Source organism: Podarcis melisellensis, assembly GCF_964234715.1.
Source record: "Podarcis melisellensis genome assembly, chromosome: 13".
NCBI classification, from domain to species: domain Eukaryota; kingdom Metazoa; phylum Chordata; class Lepidosauria; order Squamata; family Lacertidae; genus Podarcis; species Podarcis melisellensis.
The window spans coordinates 44057057-44082971 of NC_138545.1; the positions used below are offsets into that span (position 1 = coordinate 44057057).

General features: G+C 46.4%; 1 protein-coding gene across 1 annotated transcript in view; it reads right to left on the reverse strand.

Moving 5' to 3' along the window:
- Nucleotides 1–836: 836 nt before the first annotated feature.
- ACE (angiotensin I converting enzyme) overlaps nucleotides 837–25915 on the reverse strand; it is a 61941-nt gene continuing 36862 nt past the window's right edge. The window contains exons 10-25 of the mRNA XM_081883814.1: nucleotides 24536–24634; nucleotides 23066–23188; nucleotides 21755–21966; nucleotides 20295–20431; nucleotides 18691–18849; nucleotides 17695–17782; nucleotides 15038–15181; nucleotides 13509–13700; nucleotides 10793–10890; nucleotides 8897–9069; nucleotides 7616–7839; nucleotides 6358–6502; nucleotides 5018–5116; nucleotides 3847–3969; nucleotides 2227–2414; nucleotides 837–1913 (exon numbers count right to left, since the gene is read on the reverse strand). Of these exons, the coding sequence (XP_081739940.1) occupies nucleotides 1726–1913; nucleotides 2227–2414; nucleotides 3847–3969; nucleotides 5018–5116; nucleotides 6358–6502; nucleotides 7616–7839; nucleotides 8897–9069; nucleotides 10793–10890; nucleotides 13509–13700; nucleotides 15038–15181; nucleotides 17695–17782; nucleotides 18691–18849; nucleotides 20295–20431; nucleotides 21755–21966; nucleotides 23066–23188; nucleotides 24536–24634 (2392 nt within the window). The 3' untranslated portion in view covers nucleotides 837–1725. The remainder of the gene's footprint in view (nucleotides 1914–2226; nucleotides 2415–3846; nucleotides 3970–5017; nucleotides 5117–6357; nucleotides 6503–7615; nucleotides 7840–8896; nucleotides 9070–10792; nucleotides 10891–13508; nucleotides 13701–15037; nucleotides 15182–17694; nucleotides 17783–18690; nucleotides 18850–20294; nucleotides 20432–21754; nucleotides 21967–23065; nucleotides 23189–24535; nucleotides 24635–25915) is intronic.

Consider the following 25915-nt stretch of genomic DNA (forward strand, 5'->3'; position numbering starts at 1 on the left):
GCTGAACTGGCTCGGTTGCCTTTGATTCCCTTCCAGCTCTTTGATGCAATTATTCTACCCATTTAAAAATCATTGGTGTTGTGCCACAAGTCACTCTACAGGTGCGCCTTCCTTGTGTTTGGGCTGGTGCAGCGTTTCCTGTTGCCCTGGAGGAAGAGATGAGCACAGATGTCGCCCTTGGAAGCATCAACCGCCCCCGCCCCGGTCCTCCTTGTGTGTAAGCAGCCTTATGGTGGCAACTCTGCGGCTCTGCCCCAACGGTGCTTTTAATCAACAGACTCTGGGGGGGGGGGGAATCATTTGCTTAATCCTCTTCCTGACTCTCAAGTCCAGGCTGTCAGGATTAAGAGCAAATTCACTTTCTTGCAAGGGACAGACTCAAAACACAGCGCCTAAAGCAATGTTTCCCATCAGTAATGTCTGTGGAACAGCAAACAATGAATGCATCGCACTCACACTCAGGAACAGCAGACTTCACACTTAAAAAAAACCAACCCCTACCACAAAAACACAAGTGGATTGAGATAAAAATTACCCTTTGAGATTGTAGACATCTCTGATTTTAAACTAATAATCTGGCTCTTTTTGGTGTGTCTGCTTCTGATGCAACAAGGCAAAACATAACTAGACACCCTTTGTAAAATGTATTTGGGTTCTAGACTTCCTGAAAGCTGCCAGTCTCTGGTGTGTGTGTGTGTGTGTGTGTGTGTGTACTTAACCAGGGAGCAGCATTTTCGTTTTCTTTCATAGACCTTCTCTGAGGAGCCAATGGCTGGCTTGCAGTCTATTTCGGGCTGTTCCCTTCCCCTTTATCATAAAATGGCAGAGCCACTAAATTTGTGGAGACTGTGATTCATTTTAATTGTCACCCAGGAACCAAACAGATTTTTTTTTAACTGCCTGATGCAAAACGTACACAATGTCCTTCCAGCTTTCGGAGAAGCCCAACACAGCTTAATGCTGCATAACATTTAACCTGCTAGAATGGCCACAGTCCATATATAATTCAACTGCTCCCCAAATGCATATATTCCAATCTTGAGGAAACCCATTGAGTCCATGTTGATTTATGAAGTCCAGTCAGTCCCATGAGCAAATTGGATCACCTTGCCCGATTCTTCATTCCTCTTCTTCCTTTTTCTTCTTTAAAGAATCCAAATATTTACAATAAAAAATTGTGTGGGGATTTTGTTTAATGCTTTGGCTCTTGCATAATCAAAAGGTTTGATGAAATAATTAGAAGAAGGAAGAGTCCTCTCCATGCCTCTGTTGACACAACTGCCTGCTTCAGGGAGGCTGCCCCTCCCAGCAGCTCACACAAGCCAGATCTGTCAGTACATGTGCAGAGTAAATTGTCCACACCTGAAGTAGGCCTTAGGCCACACACACACACCAGATACATGCATGTACATGTACTCACAACCCATCTACATACATGTGCATACACACATTAGTCATGGAACCCTTGTATGCAGGCATGCATTGTGTATATATGCACACAAACATGCATTCACACTCTCTCCAGACCTATGGGTAAAACAAACACAGCCTCTGCACCTTTCACAAACACACAGCTCATCTGCATTTCTGTTCATGTCCATTGAACACATTATGAATACACACACTCGCATTCACACTCTCATTAGGACCAGCGCACTCCAGCCGCCCACGGTCTTCTCGTGCACACTCACACACGGAGGCACAGCAGTTTGGAAGCACCCAAACTCATTTCAGCTCCATTTCGAAGCCGTCTTTGCCCCCTCGCCTGCTCATGACGCATTTGGCCACCAAAACTATTGTCGTAACGAAGAGGAAGAGCCCGATGATGAGCAAGGTCCACTGGCCTGCTGCGGCGTCACTGCTGCTCAATGACATCCCGAGGAAATTGACTCTGTTATCCCCTTGCATCTGGCCTGGGTGAGAACCGAGAAAAACAGAAAAAAGGAAGGGGGCAGCTCAAATGGAGTATGGCTTGGATGGCAAAGGACTCAACAGCTCTTTGCCCTCAGCCAGAAGGGGGTAAAGTTGCAATGCGGTTAAATTATTTCAAAACCTGTGGTCCAGTCTAGTGATTCTTTGAGTATAGGAACGGCCACCACGGGCCAGTTCCTTGAAGTAATAAAATTAAGAGAGGGAGCCTCCTGCTCCCCTCCCCTCCCCTCCCACCACCATTTCCATGTTATAGGGATTTTTGAGAAGAAGACTCCTTTCAGAGCCTTTCAGTACCCGCAGAGGGCATCCAGGTATATTCTGGCCAGCCCAAAGTCTCTCCGTTTCGCTTGTTCTCGTTAGCGAGCCACTCTGTCAGCGGTTGGAAGTAGGTCAGCAAGGCCGCAGCTGACATGTTGCGTTGCCCGGTGATAAGTTCCATTGCGTCGGGCCAGGGTTTGCTGTAGCCCAGCTTCATGGCGTTCCTGCGGAAAGCAAAACAGCGACACAAAGGTGTGTGGGGCGGGTGTGCACATTCACACAGGACATGAAGTGGGTGGATGACATGCTGCAACAACCTAAGGACTGCCTCCCTGTCTTCCACTGCAGTGAGATCGATCCCTCTGAGAGTCTAACAAGCAGGGTGTAATGTTACCTCGTATTGTTTTGTTCCCAGCATCTGATAGGACAGCCCCGGGCTCCTGTTATGTACTGAGCTGCAACCTGATTGGCCTACAGGTGAATCCTGGAATTAGCCAATCACGTGCGGCCCATTGTGTAAAGAATGTATATAAAGCAGATATTTGGGGGGAACTTTCATTCCTCACTACTATGAGCTGAATAAAGAGCATGAAATCCACACTCGACTCCCAGTATATTTCAGCTCCTTTAGCAGATGTCAGGGACTGGAGCAAAGGAGGAGGAATGAGGGAGACCACCTCCTCATCCTGACCCTTCCAGGGAGGAGAAAGAGGAAGACAGTATAGATTTACAACAGGGGTTTGAGGGTGGTTGCAGCTCAGAAGCAGATGAGGGGGAAAGCTGGGAAATAATAGGAAAGCCAGAACAAAACCCGGCTGACACATTGTCATTAGAAAGCATTTCAGACCCACCATCTCCCAGAACCTGGCGAGCCTTAAAAGTAGGAGAGCAAAGAGCTCAAAGACAGAGGGCACTTAGGAGGTGATGACGACGACAATGAAAAAGTGGGAGAGATGGGGGTGGGGGGTTCACTCAGGACAACGCCATTATCCAAGAGGCTGGGTTCTATAGCCTCTCTCTGTACAGTTTGAAATAAAAAAAGGACTGTAAGAAGCTTTTCCTTGTCTTTATACCTTCCTGGGCAACCAGCTGGGAGCCGCTGACAGTATCCTGACAGCCCCCCAGCAGAATTCAATTTTGCAGTGCTGCCAGGTTGCGGGTCTTATGCAGGATTGCAAGACCTAGAATTGTAACAGGTCCTACTACACCCAAGTCAGGATGGGCTGTGGATATGTCAATTTCAGTTTCGCTCCGTTTCTCACTTTTCAGTTCTCCATATTTCCACATCGGTTTTCTTTCTTTCTTTTTTTAAAGGGGCGTTGTGAGTCAAAACGGGAACACCCAAAGGACCGAGAAGGCCCCAGGGGACTGATACCTGAAGCTTCTAACCAAAGGGTCAGAGCAGAGCTTTCCAGACTTTTCATGTCGGCAGCACACATTTCAGACACACATCATTTCGGGACACAGTAATTCACTTTTTACTAGCAAACCACAGGTGTTAAACTAACCCCTTCCCAGCCCCGGGAGCCGCGCAGGTAGCATTTGTGTGACACACCTCCACACTGTAGCAGCTGACACTCTTAACGTGTCGTGACACAGTTTGGAAAGCTCTACGGTAGAGTCTTACAGTGTAGCCCCACCCGGCTTACTACTCACGCTAGGATTGTCCCAGCTTTCTTAGACTGGTAGATGTCACATTTGTGCAGGGGTCCTGTGTGGCCAGCAGCATTGCACAGGGCCTGGTGGAACTGGAACTGGATAATGAAACTGACAAAGTATCTGGAAGAGAGATGGAACAGATGAATGGGAGGTCCAAAGTCACACTGTGCTCCCGGCACCCCCTCCTCAAGGGCCAGAGATGAAGACGGGACACTCTTTCTTCTTCTTCTTCTTCTTCTTCTTCTTCTTCTTCTTCTTCTTCTTCTTCTTCTTCTTCTTCTTCTTCTTCTTCTTTATAACCATACTTACTTCCAGGGACGTCAAATAACTTACAAAAAAATCCTTTGGTTGAAAATCTAACGATAACATACATCAAAATCCTCCTCCTATTACTTATGCATAACAGTATATTCTTTTGTCCCTACTCATTTATCCTAATTTTTTCCCCTCCCTCCCTCTTCTTTAACCCCTCCCCCCTCAAATTGTTCTCTCTTCAAATCTTTAACCATGTGCACATATTATGCATTCTAATTTGGATGCTTGGGTTGGCTTCCCCCCATGCTATCCAATTCCTATAACTTGTCCATTTATTCAAAATCTTTTGACATTTGTTTTCCCATGTATCTTCCGTCATTACCTGTTCAAATATATCAGACTGTATATATTCAAAAACATAGTCATTCCATTTTTCCATTTATCCTTTTCTTTCAATCCTGATGCAATAACAAGCATACCAGCTAAGATCATAATTTTATACCAATCTTGCTCTTTTCTTTCTATTTTACTATTCCCCACTATTCCTGAGATAAGCATTTCTCTATTGACTTCTATCTTTCCCTGAAATACATCGGAAATAACCGTTATAATCTTTTGCCAATGTTCCTTCACACAAATACACTCCCACCACATATGTGCATATACCCCTAACTCTTGACTGCAGTGCCAGCACTTAAGACTCAATCCTTTAACTATGTATGCCAGTTGCACTGGGGTTCTGTACCATTTCAATAGGAATTTCCTACTTAATGCTTTATATTTATCCATTTTTATTTTATCTGTACTCTTCATCATCTCTTGGACCGTATTCAAATGAAACAGCCCTTAAGATGGGACACTCAGGCCTAACCTTTCCTAATAACTCAGGCCAGGCAGGGAATCACCTCCTTACCGGACATATGGGACATTTGCAGGAATGTGGAATTTTGCTCCTGGGTCGAAATCTTCTTCTGATCTGGGCACAGGAGGACATAAACCTTGGTACTTCAACCTATGCAGTAGGGATAAAAGGAGGAGAGGGAGAGAAGAAGAGTTTGGATTTGATATCCTGCTTTATCACTACCCGAAGGAGTCTCAAAGCAGCTACCCTTCTCCTTTCCCTTCCTCCCCCACAACAAACACTCTGTGAGGTGAGTGGGGCTGAGAGACTTCAGAGAAGTGTGACTAGCCCAAGGTCACCCAGCAGCTGCATGTGGAGGAGCAGAGACATGAACCCGGTTCCCCAGATTACAAGACTACTGCTCTTAACCGCCACACCACACTGGCTCTCCGGAGAGAGAAATCACCAGCCAAAAACCAACACTGAGTGCTGATCTCACAGGGTATCCAACCTAGAACAAGGATAGGAGAACCTGAAGTCTAGGGACCAAACACAGCCCCTCCAGGCCCTTCTCTAAAGCTTCTTAGGCTCTTTCCCTCTCTTGAGTGCTTTTGCGTTGCTGGAATATTCCCTTGAATCGTGCTTAATTGCTTGCTTGTTTGTGTCTCTCTGTAGGAACCTCTGGTTTTTGCATGCCCATAAAGTAGTCTACTGTACAAAGGTAAAAGTCAAATTCATTGCTCCACCCACGTTTGCCTCTGGCCCTGCTCACCCCTGGCCTGTGACCCACAAGGTAAAAAAGGTTCCTCTACCCTTGCTCCAGAGGAGCAGATGTCTTGCTTTGGAGCAGGACAGGGCCGTTGTGTAGTGGGGCTTGCTTTTCTTCAGATCCCCCTGGGACTCGTCAACAACCTATTTCCACAATTACTGGCATGCTTTTATTTGCCCCAGAAACAGGCCTACTTTCAATACTTTCTTCATCCCATAGAGCAGGCATGTGGCACCTCTGGGGTGACTGGATTACAACTTCCATCTCCTCCAACATTGGCTGGAGCAGAAGGGAAATGGAATCCAACATCTGGAGGGCCACAGATTCTCCATTCCTACCCTAGATTTTCTGTGGCCAAAATATACACATCATGGGCATGTCTGGAAGGGGAATACCTTCCAAAGTAGCACCCTGGGCAACCCCAAGTAAGGTAGGCTCCAATTTGACCTTGGACACCACCTGGGGAAAGTCAGCAATGTTCTACCCACATTTTCAGAAACCAGGCCATGTTTGCTCTTCACCCTCCACTCAGTTCTGAGTCAAGCTTGCTCCCAGCATAAACATATGGGCAGAACTCAGCCATGATGAAGCACAACCAAATTGTCAGATAGTTTCCTTCTCCAGGCAGCTACCCAATACCCACCTAAGGTTCCACCATTGTTGATTGTACTCCTCATATGGAATGCGCCCATCAAACACTTTCCATCTCCACTGGTCCATCAAGTAGCCAAAGGGTAGGAAGGCTATCTTATCTAGTGCAATGCTCATCAGGTAGTTGATGTTACTCTCTGGCCAGGAGAAAGACAGTAACAAGAAGAGTCTTAGACCTCAGTTCTTAACCTTCTGCCCCATCTCTCCTGGTGGTCTTACTACGTTCCATGTATCCACACCCTTTACCTCCCAACACCTTATTTACCAAATTACTAAATCCCACAAGCTCCCACAACCAATCTTATACCTACACCACATGCTTAAACAAGGGCTAGTCAGTCAACATTTATGATGTCTAATTCAGTTTAAGGTAAAGGTAAAGGGACCTCTGACCATTAGGTCCAGTCGTGGCAGACTCTGGGGTTGCAGCGCTCATCTCTGCCAGCCCTTAATTACAAGGCTTTACATACAGTTCCCTCACAGGGTTCCTAGCATAAGCCTGCACAGGATTTCTCCTAGTTGATAAAGGGAGAAAGAGATGGGAGTCTGGAGACCAGACTGCACCTAAGGAACGGTGCACAGTTAATTCATAGTATCTGACTGCAACACACTGTCCTTTGGCATAGAATAAAGGTAAAGGGACCCCTGACCATTAGGTCCAGTCGTGGCAGACTCTGGGGTTGTGGCACTCATCTCGCTTTACTGGTCAAGGGAGCCGGCATACAGCTTCCGGGTCATGTGGCCAGCATGACTAAGCCACTTCTGGCGAACCAGAGCAGCGCACAGAAACACCGTTTACCTTCCCGCCGGAGCGATACCTATTTAGCTACTTGCACTTTGATGTGCTTTCGAACTGCTAGGTTGGCAGGAGCAGGGACCGAGTAACGGGAGCTCACCCCGGCGCGGAGATTCGAACCACCGACCTTCTGATTGGCAAGCCCTAGGCTCTGTGGTTTAACCCACAGCGCCACCCGTGTCCCTCTATAATTCAGTTTATTCCGAGCCAATTTGAAAAGCCAATCTGGGTTGAAAGGCAACACAACAATGGTTAAGATCTGCTGAGTCTGTGGGATCCGGGGCAAAGTGTGTTGAGACTTGGTTCTGGGAAGCATATGCCCATTTCAACCACCGCTTTGGCAAATTATAAGATATCATGAACACTGGTGTTTTACACTGCTCAAAAATTCTAAAGAATTGCTGCTGAGAGCACTTTGCAACTAAGTGTCCCCATGTGGTCTGTTCCTGCTTACCTGGGTTGTCTTCCACCTGATTTAACAGCTTGATGCTGTACAGGTGCTTTGGGGTAGACACTGACAAGGCCATAACATCTCCGATGGCTTCATGAAATCCTGGGTTGGCCCCATCACGTAGCGAGATGGGTTGGTCCTTGTACTGCAGGAAGTACTGGACATGGCCCATCTCGTGATGAACTGTTATTAAGTCATCCATATTCACAGAGGTGCATTGCTTAATCCTGAAGCAAGAGAAAGATGGGGGAAAGGTGTCACGTCCATGTAAAATAATAGAAGGGAAAGTGAAATGGAAGGGGAATTTAGAGCTGGAAAAGAGGAACAGCCAATTTAGTTCACTCACCAGCCAACCGAGAGTCAGGCATGAGAGCAGGCAGATTGCTGAGAGATTTTTTAAATAGAGCAATGGCTCCAGATGATTTATGCAGCCAGATGATTTATGCAAGTGAACAGAGCCACAAATTGCAATGAAGACGTCTGCCTGCCTCTCTCTCTCTCTCTCTCTCTCTCTCTCTCTCTCTCTCTCTCTCTCACCTGACCCAAAGCTGAATAACCCACCTGAACCCTGGATCTTTCTGGAGCACTACAGCAAACAGCCCAGCAGACAAGAGTGGGAAACAGAGTCGTATCTAATCCCAGCAAAGATGTGGCATTGGTGCAGGTGGAAATGCAGGGGGGTGGGGACATATACACCCTGATTTTGGGGGGAGGCCTATGCAGAGTGGTGCATAGCAAGTCCCATGGTCCACCTATGTGGTGACCGGGAGAAGCGAACAACCAACTTCAGGAAAAGAAAAGGCAGAATATCTTCGGGGGGGGGGGAGGAGATTGTTACGTGGCAGTGGGGGTAAACTCTCTCCCTCTGCCAGAAGAAGAAGAAGAAGAAGAGTTTGGATTTGATATCCTGCTTTATCACTACCCGAAGGAGTCTCAAAGCAGCTAACATTCTCCTTTCCCTTCCTCCCCCACAACAAACACTCCGTGAGCTGAGTGGGGCTGAGAGACATCAGAGAAGTGTGACTGGCCCAAGGTCACCCAGCAGCTGCATGTGGAGGAGCGGGGACACGAACCCGGTTCACCAGATTACGAGTCCACTGCTCTTAACCACTACACCACACTGGCAGCCAAAGCACAGGAGGGTAAGAGGAAAGCCTCCCCTTTATGGATCTACCCAAGGGTCAAGATGGTGGTGAACCGCATGACCACAGGCCCTTGGCAGTGGAGGGACAAAGAAGACTCTACTGCCTACAGCCCTTCTCCACCCAGTCATCATGGTAGCACCTGAAGTCCTTGCGGTTGAAGAAGTCCCAGGCTGAGGCATGGCACACCACGTCCCTCCCATCTGTTGGCTTCTCCAGCATGGACTTTTCCCAAAACTCAGGTGGCATAGGGATGAGACCCAGGGATTGGAAAAAGCTGTCAGATTGTTCAAACATCTTCTTTGGTGTCCAGCCCTGCAGAAAGGAGAGCGAGTGTAGAAGAGGCAAGCTGAAAAACCAGCAGAGAGATGGAAGAAGAGCACATAGAATCGGAGAGTTTGGAGAGCAGAGAGATGGACGAAGAGCACATAGAATTGGAGAGTTGGAAGGGACCACGAGGGTCATCCAATCCAATCCCTTGCAATGCAGGGATCTTTTGCTGAATGTGGGGCTCAAACGCATGACCCTGAAATTAACAGTCGCATGGAACCTGCAAGGTAATTGTGGAAGGCTTGCCTCTTCTGACTCGATTCTTTCTGCTTCTGCTGCAGCATAATGTTACATGCTAGCTGAAAACAGGAAAAATATCTGCAAAATATTTGGCATGGGAAATCGGGAATGTGATATGTTGACAGATGAGGTATCAGACTGGTGGGGTGTAGAGCCGAACCCTAAATCAAGGGCGGAATACAGCCCTCCACACTTCTCCATCTGGCCCCCAATATTCTTGCTAGGCCACGCCCTTTCCTTAGCCACATTCCTAACATGCCCCTGCTTTGTAGCATTCTTGGGTGTTTCTCCCCACTGGCTGGAATGTGTCATTGAACTCTGATAATGCCTCTTGCTTGCCTGAATGAAGGTCAGAGAAGGTGTGTGTGTGTGTGTGTGTGTGTGTGTGTGTGTGTGGAAACAAGCCTATTGTACAAATTGCTCCACCCACTTTTGCCTCTGGGCCTGCCCACCAATGACATTTGCTCCATAGCTGTCAACTTTTCCCTTTTCTTGCAAGGAATCCTATTCAGAATAAGGGAATTTCCCTTAAAAAAGGGAAACGTTGACAGCTATGATTTGGTCCCCTGAAGGTTGCACAGAAGGGGATGCAGCTATTGAGCTGGAAAAGGTTCTCTGCCCTTTTCCTAAACATTCCCATAATCTAAAAACACCCATGTGTCAAATACAGTACAGAGAACAACAAAGAAAGTGGAAGTCATCCTTGTGGCCTGCCCTACCTCTGCAAATCTCATTTCCATAAAGATTTTGCAAAATCTAAAAGACCTTCCTCTCGATAGCTGCAGGTGAGCAGATTTGGGGTTCCTACAGGTCTGGCTGAGCTGTTACATGCACCAAGAATTCACAATGCTGTATGTCAGATACACAACAAAATATCTTGGAAGTCGAACGGAGTCCATTCCATAAGTCTGTTCGACTTCCAAAACATTCAGAAACCAAAGCGCAACGTCTGATTGGCTGCAGGAAGCTCCTGCAGCCAATCGGAAGCCGCAGAAGCCCTATTGGACGTTCAGCTTCCGAAAGAGCATTCGCAAACTGGAACAGTCACTTCTGGGTTTGCGGTGTTCGGGAGCCAAAACGTTTGAGAACTAAGCTGTTCGAAAACCAAGGTACGATTGTACAGAGAGAAGCAGGAAGTAAGGGCAGAAAACTAGTGGTTCTTTTCTGGCCCATCTGGAATCTCGTTTCCTGGCCTGGAACTGTGGATACTAGGCTAGGTAGATACCAAGAAAAGGAATTCTACATGCTCTCCGAAGCACCCTCTTTGAGAGCTAAAAGTTTCAGTACAGTTGAGGGGAAGTGGATGCAACTTCAAGAACTCAACGACCTTCAGCCCCACCTTAAAAGGTTGCTAAATAATTCCCTCAGATTTTTGCCCTGGGGAGCTTCTAAACAGGATGAAGGTTCAGGCTAGTCCCCAAGAGAAACCGTTTCAAATAATAATTGAATAAAACCTGGCTGAGCCAACCTGGCTTTTCATGGCGGGTGTTGCATCCACTTTGATCGCGTTGGGGTAGGGCATGACGAGTTCAAAGATGTTTGACCATGACTGTGCCCACATGTTTCCTAGGAAACAGATAATAGAGTTAATGCGTAGGTAGGGGGCCAAGGAACCCCCCACCCAAGGGTAACACAACAACTAGATCCAACATCCACTTTCTGAGGGAAGAAGGGCTGGGTGCTTCAAGGTGAATTCATATGGATGGAGCCCCCACTAGACAATCAATAACTTTGTTCTCCAATATCTTCCTTCCCTTTTCTAAAGAAGAAGAGTTTGGATTTGATATCCCGCTTTATCACTACCCGAAGGAGTCTCAAAGCGGCCAACATTCTCCTTTCCCTTCCTCCCCCACAACAAACACTCTGTGAGCTGAGTGGGGCTGAAAGACTTCAGAGAAGTGTAACTATCCCAAGGACACCCAGCAGCTGCATGTGGAGGAGCGGAGACCAGAACCCGGTTCACCAGATCACAAGTCTATCGCTCTTAACCACTACACCACACTGGCTCCCACTATATTAGAGGTACAATGTGTATAATAATGGTCTTTCCACTTGATCGAGAAGTGCATTTTTTGCTTCCCATGTCTTCTCTCAAAGTTGGGCTTCAGTTAGAGGAATATCACATTCTGTGAACTGCTCAGAGTGCGATGTTTTGCACCTGGGAGAAATGTGATAAGGTGACATCCCAGAAAGTGCATCCAGTAATTATTGCCATTGCCATATAGAAAGCGCTTCTGGAAATGTTACAGACATCTCTTGAATATTCATGAAAGTGTTAGCAGGAGCAAGACAACTCATTCTTTCCCCCCAGCAATTGTTTCGTTCGTTTTTAAAAATAAAATAAAAATACCAAAACCCTTAGAGGCTGCTTGTTCCCCATTCCTGTGCTCGAGCACACAAACCACCAGGGGTGTTTTTTTTGGGGGGGGGAGAGGGCAAATGGGAACAGTGGGTCATCATTCTGTCCACACTAAACAAGACTTTCCCCTCCATCCACAATGCGGATTGGAGATCATACTATTATGACTTAATCAGAGCCTACAGAAGTAAAGGAAAAGTAGTGAAAACAGGTCATATTTTGTCTAGCTGTGTAGAACAGCTCTAACTCCATTTCTGCATATCTTCTTCAAGAGTCATTATGCAGCAGCCTTCAAGGCGCCTTCTTCTGCTTCCTAAAGAGCTACTAAATGCATCATTGGCTGTCTCGGTGGTGACATCTACAGAGAATTAGAGGCCAGTGAATAGCATTGAAGTGTTAGTTCTGTCTGCTTCCACTGAAAGAATCTGTCTGTTTTGTTTACTGATTATTCAAGAACTGCAAAGAGGCTACAGCGCTTAAAAAAGCACACCCAGCAACTCCTGCAACCTGGAGGTGAGTGGAATAGCAGGCACATCAACTGGACCAGGGTAAATACGGAACACAGACAAATGTATATAAAGGCATTTATTATTTAGCAAGAAATAATTTAGTTTATTATATTATTTAGTTTATTCTTTAGCAAGAAAAATGAACCTTCCCACACACTGCCAGAGCTTAAACGTTCACAATATTAAAGCAGAATAGACATTTGTCACCTCTGAAAGTGGGACCTCAACCTCATGAGGTTAAGGCATTCCTCTTATAGTTTCAAAAACGACATCAGTCTTTATGACATCTGAATTTTAGGCATTACGATTGGACAATTCTTATTTTTGATTTCATATAAAGCCTTCTTTCATGCAGTCTTGCTGAGGGTCCAAAACTAGTCAACTTCTCCCTTTTTATGTCTTAGCATGTCTGTTAAAGACCCCAATTTTGGTCACTCAAAGTATTTTTTCCATATCCTGTCTCCACGTCTTCTCTAAGGCCACAGCTTTTAGTCATGTCCCATCCTGAACCCAATTTTTTGATAGCCTTTGCAATTTTGATACTGGACAGTTTCTCAGTTCTTCCTGAACTTCTGTGATGCTATAGATAGCAGCTCTTAACAATTTCAGTAATCCTTCATTGCCACTTTATGTCCTATACACCTAGTTCCAGATTGCTCATCCCAACACCTGGCCTACAGTGTCTGACTTTTGGAAAATGTCACTATTTCTTCCTCTTTCCTCCTAATTCCCCTGAATTTATTTGCAACTCAGCCTTTTCCCCATCCAGATGTGTGGGGTATAAATATTAAACAACAACAACAACAACAAGCATTTTAACACTGTAAGCATTTTAAGGCAACCTTACAATAGTCAAAGAAGCTGACTATTAGGTTAGGTCAATTAATAGCATCATTGATTATATTTTCCCTCTCTTGATAACTTTTCTCCATGTGTAAGGAACATATCTAAGAGACACTATATGCTATGCTCAAACAAATGTGCATTTGGCAAAATATGCTGCAAACCTCCTACAAAACCCTTAATCCTAAAAACCTAGACCCTAGGCATGGCCTAATCAGTGGCGTAGCGTGGAGGGTGCAGTGGGGGCCGGCCGCACCGGGCGCAACATCTGGGAGTTAGGGTTAGGGGGCGCAAATCCACGGGTTAGGGGGCGCAAATTACTTGCCTTGCCCCGGGTGCTGACAACCCACGCTACGCCACTGGGCCTAATACAAGAAAAAGCAACCATGGAGTAGGCCTTCAGAACCACAGAGACAATGGGGAGTTGCCCAATATTGTCTTCTGGCTCAGGAGTTTGGTGTGGAAAGGCTTACCTAGCAAATGAGCTGGGATAGGGCCCCTGAGGTTGATGTGACCTTCACCATACTTCTTGTAGAGAGCCCTGCGCACGTAAGCATGTAGATTGAGGTACAATGGTTGAAGCTCTTCCCAGATTTTCTCCAGAACATCTTCCAAATCCGGTGTTTCATACAGGGATCTCCAGAAAGCACCGTTGTCAGAATGACCTGCACATGAACATGAGAACATAGAAGCCCTTCTTCATCTTCTCCAGTTGTGTCCCCAGGGCTGGTGTTACTGCCTGCGGTGGAGAACCAGGTGACACCCTTCCCAAAAGCCAAGGCGGACCTAGTCATTTGGGCATCTGAGGCAGAACATCTTAACAGCCCTTCTCCCCTGCCTGGCAGTGAAAATACAACCATAATAAATGAAGTCATGAATAGCTTGCTACTCTTCCACCATGAAACAAAAAAATCTGCTTGTCTAAGGCAGCTGTTTCATGCTGCTTGATGGTAGGTTTGGCCAGGTGCCCCAAACCGCAATGTTGCAAGCCCATAGCCGGGAATATCCTTTCTAAGTTCCTCATTTAAAGTATTAAAAGGCTCCAGCTCCCCCTTCCCAAGTCTGACATTCTGCCATGGGAACAGAGTACCGTATTTTTCGCTCTATAGGACGCACCCGACCATAGGATGCACCTTGTTTTAGAGGGGGAGAACAAGAAAAAAACATTATCCCCCTCTCTGCTCAGTGCCCCTTCAGCGAAGCGGCAGGAGAAACGGAGCCCCTTCCATTTCTCCTCCTGCTTCGCTGAAGGGGCGCTGCGCAGCTCTCCCTCTCTGCTGAAGCTGGGAGAGTCTTGCTCTCCAGGCTTCAGCAAAAGGAACCTGAAGCCTGTGGAGCGCAGCGTGAGTTCCCGCTGCGCTCCACAGGCTTCAGGCGGCTATCCCTGAAGCCTGGAGAGCGAGAGGGGTCAGTGCGCACTGACGCCTCTCGCTCTCCAGGCTTCAGCGAAAGCAACACAAAGCCTCCGGAGCACGGAGGGAGCGCTCCCTCTGCGCTTTGGAGGCTTAGCGTTGCTATCACTGAAGCCAAGGAGCCTGCATTCGCTCCATAGGATGCACACACATTTCCCCTTAATTTTTGGAGGGAGAAAAGTGCGTCCTATAGAGCGAAAAATACGGTAAGTGAACTTTGTGGACATCTGCATCTATCTGCCTTGCTCTTGAGTGCTCTGTAGTTTAAACAACAACAACAATGAAGCAAAAAGGTGCATGCCTTTGCTTTGGTGGTTAGACCAGTGGACTTTGCTGGAAAGCTTCAGTTACTGATGGCAAGGTAGGCTTTCCACTGAGGGACACTTTCTGCTATTATTCTTATTACTCACTTTTTTGCCATAGGCAACTCAGAGCAACTTACAAAGAAAAGACCACAATGCTTCCAGTCTGCATTGACTTTGGAGGCTCACCTCAAACAGTTTGGGTTCCGCATTCGTAAGAGTCATCCTCTGCCCTTACAACCCACTGTTCCCTTTGTTGGAGCAGTCAGCGTTGCAAAACATGCTTACCGTTCAATATGGCAGCCGTATTGCTCAGCTCAACGTATTTCTGGTACATGGTTCGTATTTTCTTCCCTGATACATCCCGCCAGCCTTTCCAGGCATTGAGGAGCTCGTTGTAGTCTCTTGAGTGAGCCATGATGTCCGTGAGTTCTAAACAAAGAGCCAAGACAAGCGAGAATTAGGTATGAGACTCTGCACCATACGTGCTGCAATGTGTATATCTCTCTCCTTTGGCCTGCCTTTGCTCCCTCTGCACTGTGCAGCTGGTGTGGACTTTGGTAATACTCTGGTAATATGGCGCTCTGAGCAAGGCCAAAATTCAGCGGCCCTGATGGATTTTCTCAGTTATGGATCTTCTCAGTTTTGCGCCCCCTTGGCCTGCACTGCCCACATCCAACACTGTGTACAGGCTCACCTATTGTTCTCTCCAAACAAACACGGTACACTTCTTTAACTGTGGAGTCACATCCCTCTACCTCCCTTCATATCCTTTCTCAAAGTCCACCTGCGCCAGAGATTTTCCTTCCTACATAATGTGTTTCATAGCCTGTTCTACTCAGTGCTATTTTTCTAGAAAAAGAGGTGTTGGAGTTCACCATGAATGAATGCCTCACTTGTTCTCTTATGATGGCAATGGCGCCCACCTGAGAGGTGCCCGGAACTGAATTCCGGTGAGTTCCAGCTTAAAAAAAGGCCCTGGTTCTACTCTTCATCAAGCCATGTCCCCCTCTCTTTTATTTCTGTTCAACTCATCACACGCAGGCTACTCTCATGAACTTCATGTCCCTCATATAGTTTAATGGCAGGAACAAGGCTGTTTCGCCCCACTACTTCTCATCCTTTGCTAAAATCCACAGGACTTGAATGAAGCTCATGGTTCAGATATTCAAGACAGACCACACAATATATAATAAACAATGGAATTTGCTTCCTTAAAAATGTGGTGATGACCACCAACCTGGTTAGCTTTAAAAGGGGATTAGACAAAACCATGGAGGATAAAACTACCAATAGCTACTTGTCACGATTTCTATCATAGAATTGTACCGTCGAAAGTGACTCTGAGGGTCATCTCGTCCAGCCTCTCTGCAATGAAGGAATCTCAACTAAAGCATCAATGATAGATGGCCATCCAACCTCTGCTGAAAAACCTCCAATGAAGGGGAGTCCATCACCTTTCAAAAGAGTCTGCTCCAGTGATGTATTAGAGGCAATGTGCCTTGGAATACTATGTTATGTACTGAGCTAAATCCTAGAATAATAGGACCCAGAATGCAGCAGTCTGATTGGTCAACAGGAGCCACCCAATCCAGCTCCAGGTAGAAGTGAATCAGTGACCTGATTGGCTGCAGGAGCAGTCAATCAGGCTTCTGGAGGAGGTGAATCCACAACCTGATTGGCCTATAGGAGCAGCCCGGAATTAGCCAATCATGCGGGGCCCATTGTGTAAATAATGTATATATAGCTAGACGTTTTGGGGAGAGTTTCATTCATTGCTACTATGAGCTGAATAAAGAGCATGAAATTCACACTCGACTCTGAGTATATTTCATACTAGTTACCCGGAATCAGGAAGTAAGGAGTGCTGTTGTGGTCATGTCCTCCTTGTGCGTTTCTCATAGGCACCTAGTTGGCCACCGTTGGAACAGGATGCTAGGCTAGATGGACCCTTAGTCTGATCCAGCATGGTTCCTCTTGCATCCTTATGACTTCTTAGTAGGGATTGACTTCTACGTCAAAACATTATGGGGCTATCAAAACTACTCAGAAGTTGCAACATACTTCCCCCCAGATATGTGGAGGTTGGTTGTTGATTACACGATGGTGTGGGAAAGCCACTCAGTGCATACTCAAAAGCACCTTCTTCTTATTTTTTCACGAAAACTAAGTCCTGATAGAATTTGCCCAGCACTACTTCTCAGGCTGACAAAGTTATCTTGTCCGGTATGTTTTCATGGCCGCTGGGAAATGTGGTGGGAGATGGTTCCTATGGCTAAAAAAGCCACCTCTATTGGTCTGTCTCCCTCCCAACTGTATTACCTGGGTTATGAAGGCGCCCAAAAGATGCTAAAGCAAAGATTATGGGATAATGCACACAGTGACTTGCGATCACGATCACACGCAGTCTGTAGTCCACTGGCAGTAGGAGTTCAATATGGGTATGTCTTTAAGTTAACATCTTACATTAAAAACCTGACAGTGCCAAACTACTGAAGGCTTTTCACCAAAGCCAGACTAAATGTCTTTCCTTCTGCAGTGTTGGATAGCAGGTTGAGAGGAGTTCCCTACCAGGACAGACTTTGCTCGTGTGCTCAAGACATCGATTCCATAAAACATATTTTGTTGCATTGTGCAAAATATGAGCAATATCAGGGCTGAACTGATATTACCCTTGCTGGTACCTTTCCCGGGAAAATCAGAGGCTCACTATGTCAGGTTCCTACCGGAAGACTGGACAAATGTTAGAACATTAGCAGTGGCAAAGTTTTTATCGGTGGTTGCAAGATCAAATGAGCCCTATATTCTAAACAAAATGCTTGTTTAACCTGGAGGTAGGCTGTATGAATTGTGTATTGTTTTCTAATGATTTGTTGGGTCTCTGGGCCATAGTAAAAATTGATGATGATGATTCCTATCAGCCAGGAGATGTATAAATGACTTACCAGGATCCAGGGACTTGCAACTTGTGTTTCCAGTACAGGCTTTGGCTATGCTGTAAATTGTCTCCATGTCTGAGAGAAGCTGATTATACTGAAAGAAAGAAAAAAGGATTCATTTGCTTAGGAGGTAAAATATGGGCTCGTCTTCTCACCATCATTTGCCTGACAACGAGATCCAAGGACTATTGGCGGAAACTGTATTATTATATGCATTTGAATTGAACAGAAATATTTTATTGTTATGGCTTGATCATGCATCTGCTTCCTGCTTTCATTCGCCAGACAAATAATTGTGTCAACATGCTGGATGAGCCCTGCTATGCGGAATTTGTGCAAGCAATGAAACACAAGTGTGCTCATATTCTGTTGCCCTGTGCTTGCCTGCCTCTCAGAATGCTCTTTATTTATGTCTCCAGCTTAATTTTCAGCACATTCAATTCCAAGGATCTAGGGCCTCATTACAGAACTGTCCCTTGGGGACTTAACTACACATTATTTATTTATTCCAGGTTTTCAAGTTCTGTTTTCAACAAGTCCCCAAACAGCCTGCAATTAAAAAACACTCATAAAACATCCCATGCAAACATCCTCGTTAAGAAAATACATGAAGAGCACCCAAGTCAGGATAATAACACCACTCCTTCCACCTTAAACCTCTACCAGATGGAAACCCCCAACAGCTTCCCTGAAAGCGAAGAACAGGGCAATTCTGCAGGTCTCCATGGACAGGAAGTTCCATAACTGATCTGCTATGTCCTGGGCCCAATACATTTTGGCACCTGGTGTGAACCAGAAGATGGCAACCCTATCTCACCGCCAGGGAAGAAGTGGTGAGTGAAGACCTACATCAGGAACAAGGATGGAATGAAGGTTTTAAAGCAGAGGTTGAGCGGTCATCCATCGAGGATGCTGTAGCTGAGATTCCTGCATTGCAAAGGGTTGGACCAGATGATCCTTGGGCCCCTTCTGCAATTCTACAACTCTATGGTTCGCTCTCACCTCCCTCAGCTGTGCGTCAGGTAGGGCTGCCCGCTCTATGTCACTCAGTTTCTTCAGGATACGTTTTATAGTGGGGTCCTGAAAATCAGTGGGATCAAACATCCGAGCCCGAAGGCCGTACTGCAGGGTGTGGTTTGACATTTCCATGTTCTTTTGCAACTGCAAGGCACATATGGGAGAGAGAGGGAGGGGCATTAGCCAGCACACTTGTATCACAGAGGGGGAAAGGACGAGCTCATTCTCTAACTCCAGCACTCCCACAACTGTCTAGTCGCCCCTATTAATAACAACAACAACAACAATTTATTATTTGTACACCGCCCATCTGGCTGGGCTTCCCCAGCCACTCTGGGCGGCTTCCAACAAAGATTAAAAATAAATTAAAATGTCACACCCTAAAAACTTCCCTGAACAGAGCTGCCTTCAATGTCTTCTAAATGTCAGGTAGTTGTTTATCTCTTTGACATCTGATGGGAGGGCGTTCCACAGGGCGGGTGCCACTACCAAAAAGGCCCTCTGCCTGGTTCCCTGTAGCTTTGCTTCTCACAGTGAGGGAACCGCCAGAAGGCCCTCGGCGCTGGACCTCAGCGTCCGGGCAGAACGATGGGGGTGGAGATGCTCCTTCTGGTATACTGGGCCAAGGCTGTTTGGGGCTTTCAAGGTCAGCACCAACACTTCAAATTATGCTCAGAAACATACTGGGAGCCAATGTAGGTCTTTCAGGACCGGTGTTATGTGGTCTCAGTGGCTGCCCCCAGTCACCAGTCTAGCTGCCGCTTTCTGGATTATTGATGATGATAACATTTATTTCCCACCCTTCCTCATGAAGGAACCCAGGGCAGCACTCAGGGCAAACAACAACACTAACCCCACAATCTAGGTTTTCACAAATCTGTCAGTTTCTGTTTATTTCTCTATGTTTGCACATCTGTATCTGATGTCTTATTTTTTATTAGAAAAGAGGTCCTCACGAAAACTCATCAGCATTTTTGTTCATATTTATCCTGTTATACACAGGATAAATTGTACGCAATCTTCCCTAACACAGACATGTTTTTCAAAGCCATTTCACTAATTTATATGCATTTGCATATGCATATAATGCATATTACTCAGCTGCAGAGCTCTGCTGCAAAATTTGGAGGTGGCTGCATTTCGAAAGGTGGCTGTGTTTCGGTTCACATATTATTTCAGAAAGCATGAATTGGGTAAAGGTAAAGGGACCCCTGACCATTAGGTCCAGTCATGACTGACTCTGGGGTTGCGGCGCTCATCTCGCTTTATTGGCCGAGGGAGCCGGCGTACAGCTTCCGGTTCATGTGGCCAGCATGACTAAGCCACTTCTGGCGAACCAGAGCAGCGCACAGAAATGCCGTTTACCTTCCCACCTATTTATCTACTTGCACTTTGCCGTGCTTTCGAACTGCTAGGTTGGCAGGAGCAGGGACCGAGCAACGGGAGCTCACCCCGCTGCAGGGATTAGAACCGCCGAACTTCTGATCGGCAAGTCCTAGGCTCTGTGGTTTAACCCACAGCGCCGGGTAGGTTCCCCTTTAAATGTGAATTGAACTGAGTTCCCTACCACACTCTGCTGGTTTTCCTACCATCATCTGTCTGTTGGGCTCCGTGATGTTGGTGTTGTATGTCCAAGAGGCCTCTGTGTAAGAATTCCATACCACTTCGGCTGTGCTGTTGTAGTCTGCCAGGAATGTTTTAGCCTCGTTTTCATCAGTTATTTTATCTGGAAAAGGTTAAAGGGTGGGGAGGGAGAAACAAAATGCTGGAAAAAGTAGGGAAATTAACACACCTCCCTGTCTTGTTTCTTTTAGTCTAGCATGTTAACTCCCAGTACCTAATTTCTAAAGAGACATGTCCCAGGTTCCTGCAGAAATTTTACATTCTCTGATGGAATCAGAACTCCTTTCCCTACCTATAATGTGCAATTATTGGCTGTGGTTACTCATGGATGAAGACAAGACATTCTGAACATGCTCAGGGGACCTATCCTTCTCAATATTATAGTTCGCACTTCTAGGACAAAACCCTATCACTTAAAACACACTCCAGGGCTGAGACCTGGTAACTTTGCAGACCCACCTGAGGCATTTTCATTCCCTGGCGTTCCCGTCCCCTTAAAGAGAAATGTTAGGAGAAGCCAGCAGGTGAGTGGTAGGTAAGTACTAGCTGAGCATCTACCTTTGCTCATTGGGAAGTTAAAATGAGCACACAGATGGAGATGCCCACATTCTAGAATCCGCTGCTCAGCCAATTCACCAGGGAGCAACTCATCCCACCTTCCAATTCATCTGTTACATCAGGAGCATGGAACTCCATTGGTTGGAGAGCCATCTCACAATGCTGACAATGGTTGCACTCCTCATCAGCAGAGAGACATAACAGCTGGCCTCCCACTGCTTTGATAAGGGCTGCACTCCCCCTTATCAGTAGACGTATCACCCGGTCTTGACGAAGGGGGTCGATACCCCTTAACAGCAAAAGTCAAGTCAGCAGTTCGCTAGCCAAATCTCAACCTCAAAAAGGCTGCTGCCTGGCTCTTGCCCTACCAAGTGCCAGCCCAGAGGCAAAACAGCAGGTGCTTTAAGGATCAATACTTGTGGTTTATCAATGCTAGAAGGAAAATACAGCCTGCTATCTCCCTATTCCTGGTCTCCCTAAAAGCCATCCTGCAGTGAAGTCAGTTGTTCACCAGGGCTCTCACAGTCCTCCTCCTCCCATAGACAAACAAGACAAAAACCACTCCGTATTCCAGCTGCATCAGCCATTTCTTCCCAGTCGGATGTCCTGTGTTGTCCCCCTGTTTATGTAAGAGATTGCCACTTCCATTCCTATGTTCCGCTGCAAAATATAAAACAAGCTGAGTGCCCCCTTGTGGATTATAATTGCCCTGGTGCAATGGCAAAGCCAAGCAATGAGGTGGTCATCTAGTACCACCTCTTTTTTCTTTGGACACCTGCTACCGTTATGCCCAAGCACCAGGGTCATAGTGAAACCACCCTCCTGCAGGCCTCCCCCCCCCCATGACTTTGTGCCTTGGAAACTTTACCAAGCCCTTCTGGGTAGCCCTCTGGGACAGGGGGACGCCACTCAAAGTCCGGCCAGCCCAGCGTTTCATTGGTTCGCTTATTCTGTTCTTCTAGCCACTGAGTAACGGGACTGAAATACTCCAGCAGTGCTGACGCATCCATCTTATTTGTGCCCGTGAGTTGTTGGAGAATATTCTGCCAGGGCTGGGAAGAGCCAACCCTCAGCGCCTCGCTGCAGTGAAGAAAACAAAGAGATGAATGGGCAGTGATGTAGCTACTGTACTCATGTTGATAGCCACTGTGGAAGACCCACAAGACCAGGCAACTCCAGTCTCTACCTGCTGTGGACTCCTCCACCACACAAGGGATTTGAGGAGACCTTGCAGTTTTGGTTTATTTTCTTGGCACATCTTCTGAAGCAGCCAGCAACCAGGCAGGGCAAACTGAAGCCAGTGCCAGCATCTTTGGGCAGCTGCCAGTGCCCCAACACCCCCTCTTTTTAATTGTATTTTTAAAGTGTGAGTTTTTGTGTTTGTTTTGCCTGGTGCCCTGGACGGCTGGGTCCCGTTAGCATTTAAATTTCCCACTACGCTCCCAGAAGAAGCATGACTCTGGGGCATTTGGGGGAAATAAAATGGCAGGTCCTAGCCACCCAGTGGTGCTTGGAGCATCACCACTGCCAGGGAAGCTGGTCAGGCTGCCCAGCCCCTCCCCACCTGGTGACCAGCCATGAATAGTTGGACTTTTATGTCCTGCAGACTTTTGCGACTCCTTGCTCTGCAAGCACTTCAATTCCTGCTGCTCTTTGCTTACAAGGTGCTTTGCATTATATGGTCAGTGGGAGTGGTAGGGGTGAGTTCAGCCCTTGGAACTCATGGAATCTGCTTCCCTAGGTGCCTAGGTGGCCACACCACAAACATGATAGGTGTCGGAGGTACCCTTCCATTGAAGAGTGTGGGTGATGCCATTCTTAAGGTCTCTCTCCAACACTGCATGCTTGTACGGACACCTTTCCCAAGGTATTTGAACATCTGGTTCCCGCTAATGGGTAAGTGCCCAGTGGCATTCAAGCTATGCCAAGATTACGCCAGGGGGTCACTTCTGCAACCTGAGTGTGGTCACACCTATGTGATCGTAGCCCTCAGGTCTGCATGTCACAGCCCTCTTGCTTTTTCCAACACAGGTGTACCCCTTCTTGTTACATCAGGGTGCCAGGAAGGGGGAAATGCCCCCAAGCAGAGAATTGTTAGCCTACGTCTTCCCACTTGCTTCTAACGCCGTTTAGGTAGGAGACCACGCCTTGCTGTTTCCCCATCTCTCCCTGCTGTCACCTGAGCTTCTGTCCAGCTTCTTTGGATTGGTAGATGTCACAGGTATGAAGATTGCCAGTGTGGTTGGCAGCTTGGCAGAGCGCCTTGTGGAACTGGAACTGCAGGATGAAACTGACAAAGTACCTGCCCCAGACAAAACAAAAATCCATATACTTCTGGTACCCGTCAGTTCTTCAGTAGGACACCCACCCCCACCACCCAAATACTACTACTACTACTACTACTACTACTACTACTACTACTACTACTAATATCACAGCAAATTCTGCCATACTGAACAAGAGTCAATTTTTGAAGTCAGAAGGATCTGCCAGTTTGGTTCTTACTTTTTCATTTTTCCATTTTCTGCAGCAAATTGGTGATTTTTTTTAAAAAAAGTTCTTTTGCAGGATTATCAACGTTTTAGGGCAAATTTATCCTAAATATGCACATTTCCATGAGCAATTTCCCCTAATATAAGCAGCTCTGCAAACACTGTTTGCACAGCAAAATTCAGATAAGTGTAAATTTCAAAGGACGACTTTGCATAGTTTCTGATATTGTTTCAGAAAGTGTGAATTCGATAGTCACCTTTAAATGTGAACAACTTCATATAAGTTCTTGCCCAGCCTTAAAAAGAACACACTAGTCAAGAACTCTCTGCAAGTTCTGCATTTCTAAAGCAGCTGGGGGAGGAGTAGCCTTTGGACCTACAAATGTTATTGGACTCCAACTCCCATGATCCTCAGCTGTGGGTCATTCTGTCTTGGGGGAAGCAAAAGGCCAACAGGAACTGGAGGGTCAAAGGCTCCTCATTCCTATACTAAAGAGTATGGAGTTCAGAATTGATTTTCGGGGACCTAACTCCATGCAGCCTTCCTCTGCCACTAGGGTGTGTCATTTTAGCGGGTGAAACTTAATTTCTGCAAATTTATTCACTGTGGGGTCTTAAAAATATGTTTTTGGGTGTGAGGAATTCAAATCTGCTATTTTTTTGTGATTGAGCAACATTTAGCTTGGTAAGTCTAGATTTGATGGAAAAGCACATAAACTGCTTTTGGAAAACCAAAGAGTTTTAATTTTACCTTCTGAAAATGTCAGATAATGATTCATAATAATAATAATATAACTGCAAGTACTTTTCAAAATTTTAATGCTCTATGCAATTTTACATATGTTTTACTTTCCAGGCAAAACTGAATTATATTATTTTAACCAATATATATATTGAATCCCCATGTCATATTACAACTTTTTAGCACCGCTCATTTTGGGAATTCGAAAGTTGAGAAATTCAACACGTCCTTCTCTACCACCTTAGATCTGCTTGTCAGAACCTTCAGGTAGTTCAACATGGAAGAACATTGCAATGTACTCGACGTTCCATGCATAATGAAGGCATATACACCAGCCTCACTCAAGAACATCAGTGAAGCTCACCATGTTTCATTAACACATCCCACATCCCCCAACTCTTTCAGCTCCCGGTACCTGATATAAGGTGTGTTGCCAGGTATATGATATTTAGCACCAGGATCAAAGTTGGTTTCATCTCTTGCAATAGGAGGGCAAATTCCCTGGTATTTTGTTCTGGAGAAAAGTCAGCCATGTGGGCAGAGAAGAAACGGAACAGCATTAGCACAAGTCTCTAGAAATGAAGCAGATTCCAGGTTGTTTATTCTTAATCTAGATTTGATGCTGATCATGGGTATGCCGTTTATTATTTATATTTATTTATTTATTCGTTGCATGTCTATACCACATTTATCTTCCAAGGAGCTCAAGGTGGTTTACGGTTCTCCCCCCACCCCATTTCTTCCTCACAACAACATTGTGAGGTAAGCCAAGAGTGTTGGGAACACACCTGGGAAGGCTGCCAACTTTGCAAGACTCTGGGGCGTCTCTCCGGTGGTCCTCCCTGGCTATAAATCTCCTTCAGTCCAGAGAGACCGGGATAAGCGACCCCTGCCTCCTGAGAGGAGCACACTTGTCTTCTTGCATGTCATAGCAGAAGAGTCAATTGTAGTTCTAAACTACTGTATTTTTCGCTCTATAGGACGCACCCGACCATAGGATGCACCTTGTTTTAGAGAGGGAGAACAAGAAAAAAAAAATTCTCCCCCTTTCTGCTCAGCGCCCCTTCTGCGAAGCGACAGGAGAAACGGAGCCCCTTCCATTTCTCCTCCTGCTTTGCTGAAGGGGCACTGCACAGCTCTCCCTCTCTGCTGAAGCCAGGAGGGTCTTGCTCTCCCGGCTTCAGCAAAAGGAACCCGAAGCCTCCGGAGTGCAGCGGGAGTTCCCGCTGTGCTCCGAAGTCTTCAGGAAGCTATCCCTTTCGCTCTCCAGGCTTCAGCGAAAGCAGCGCGAAGCCTCCGGAGCGCGGAGGGAGCACTCCCTCTGCGCTTCGGAGGCTTCGCGTTGCTATCGCTGAAGCCAAGGAGCTTGCATTCGCTCCATAGGACACACACACATTTCCCCTTCATTTTTGGAGGGGAAAAAGTGTGTCCTATAGAGCGAAAAATACAGCATTTTATTTTACAGTCTATATACAGAGAATCCATCAGCATGTCTATGTTCTTTGAGCACCAGTACAGAACCCGCATCACAATCAGAAGCGAAAGTAACTTCCAACAGTACTCCAACAGTACTAAGACTTCCTGTCTCACGCTCTCTCAGACACTCACGTGATATAACCAAACATAGTGCTACTGCTGGAGCAGCACAGGTGGATAAAAATCCTAACAAAGAGATGGCGACTGGCCCAAGGTCACACAGTGAGCTTCACAGCTGAGTGGGGATTCGAATCCTGGCCTCCCCGGTCATAGTCCAACACTCTAACCCAGAGCTTTCTGAACTGTGTGTCGTGACACC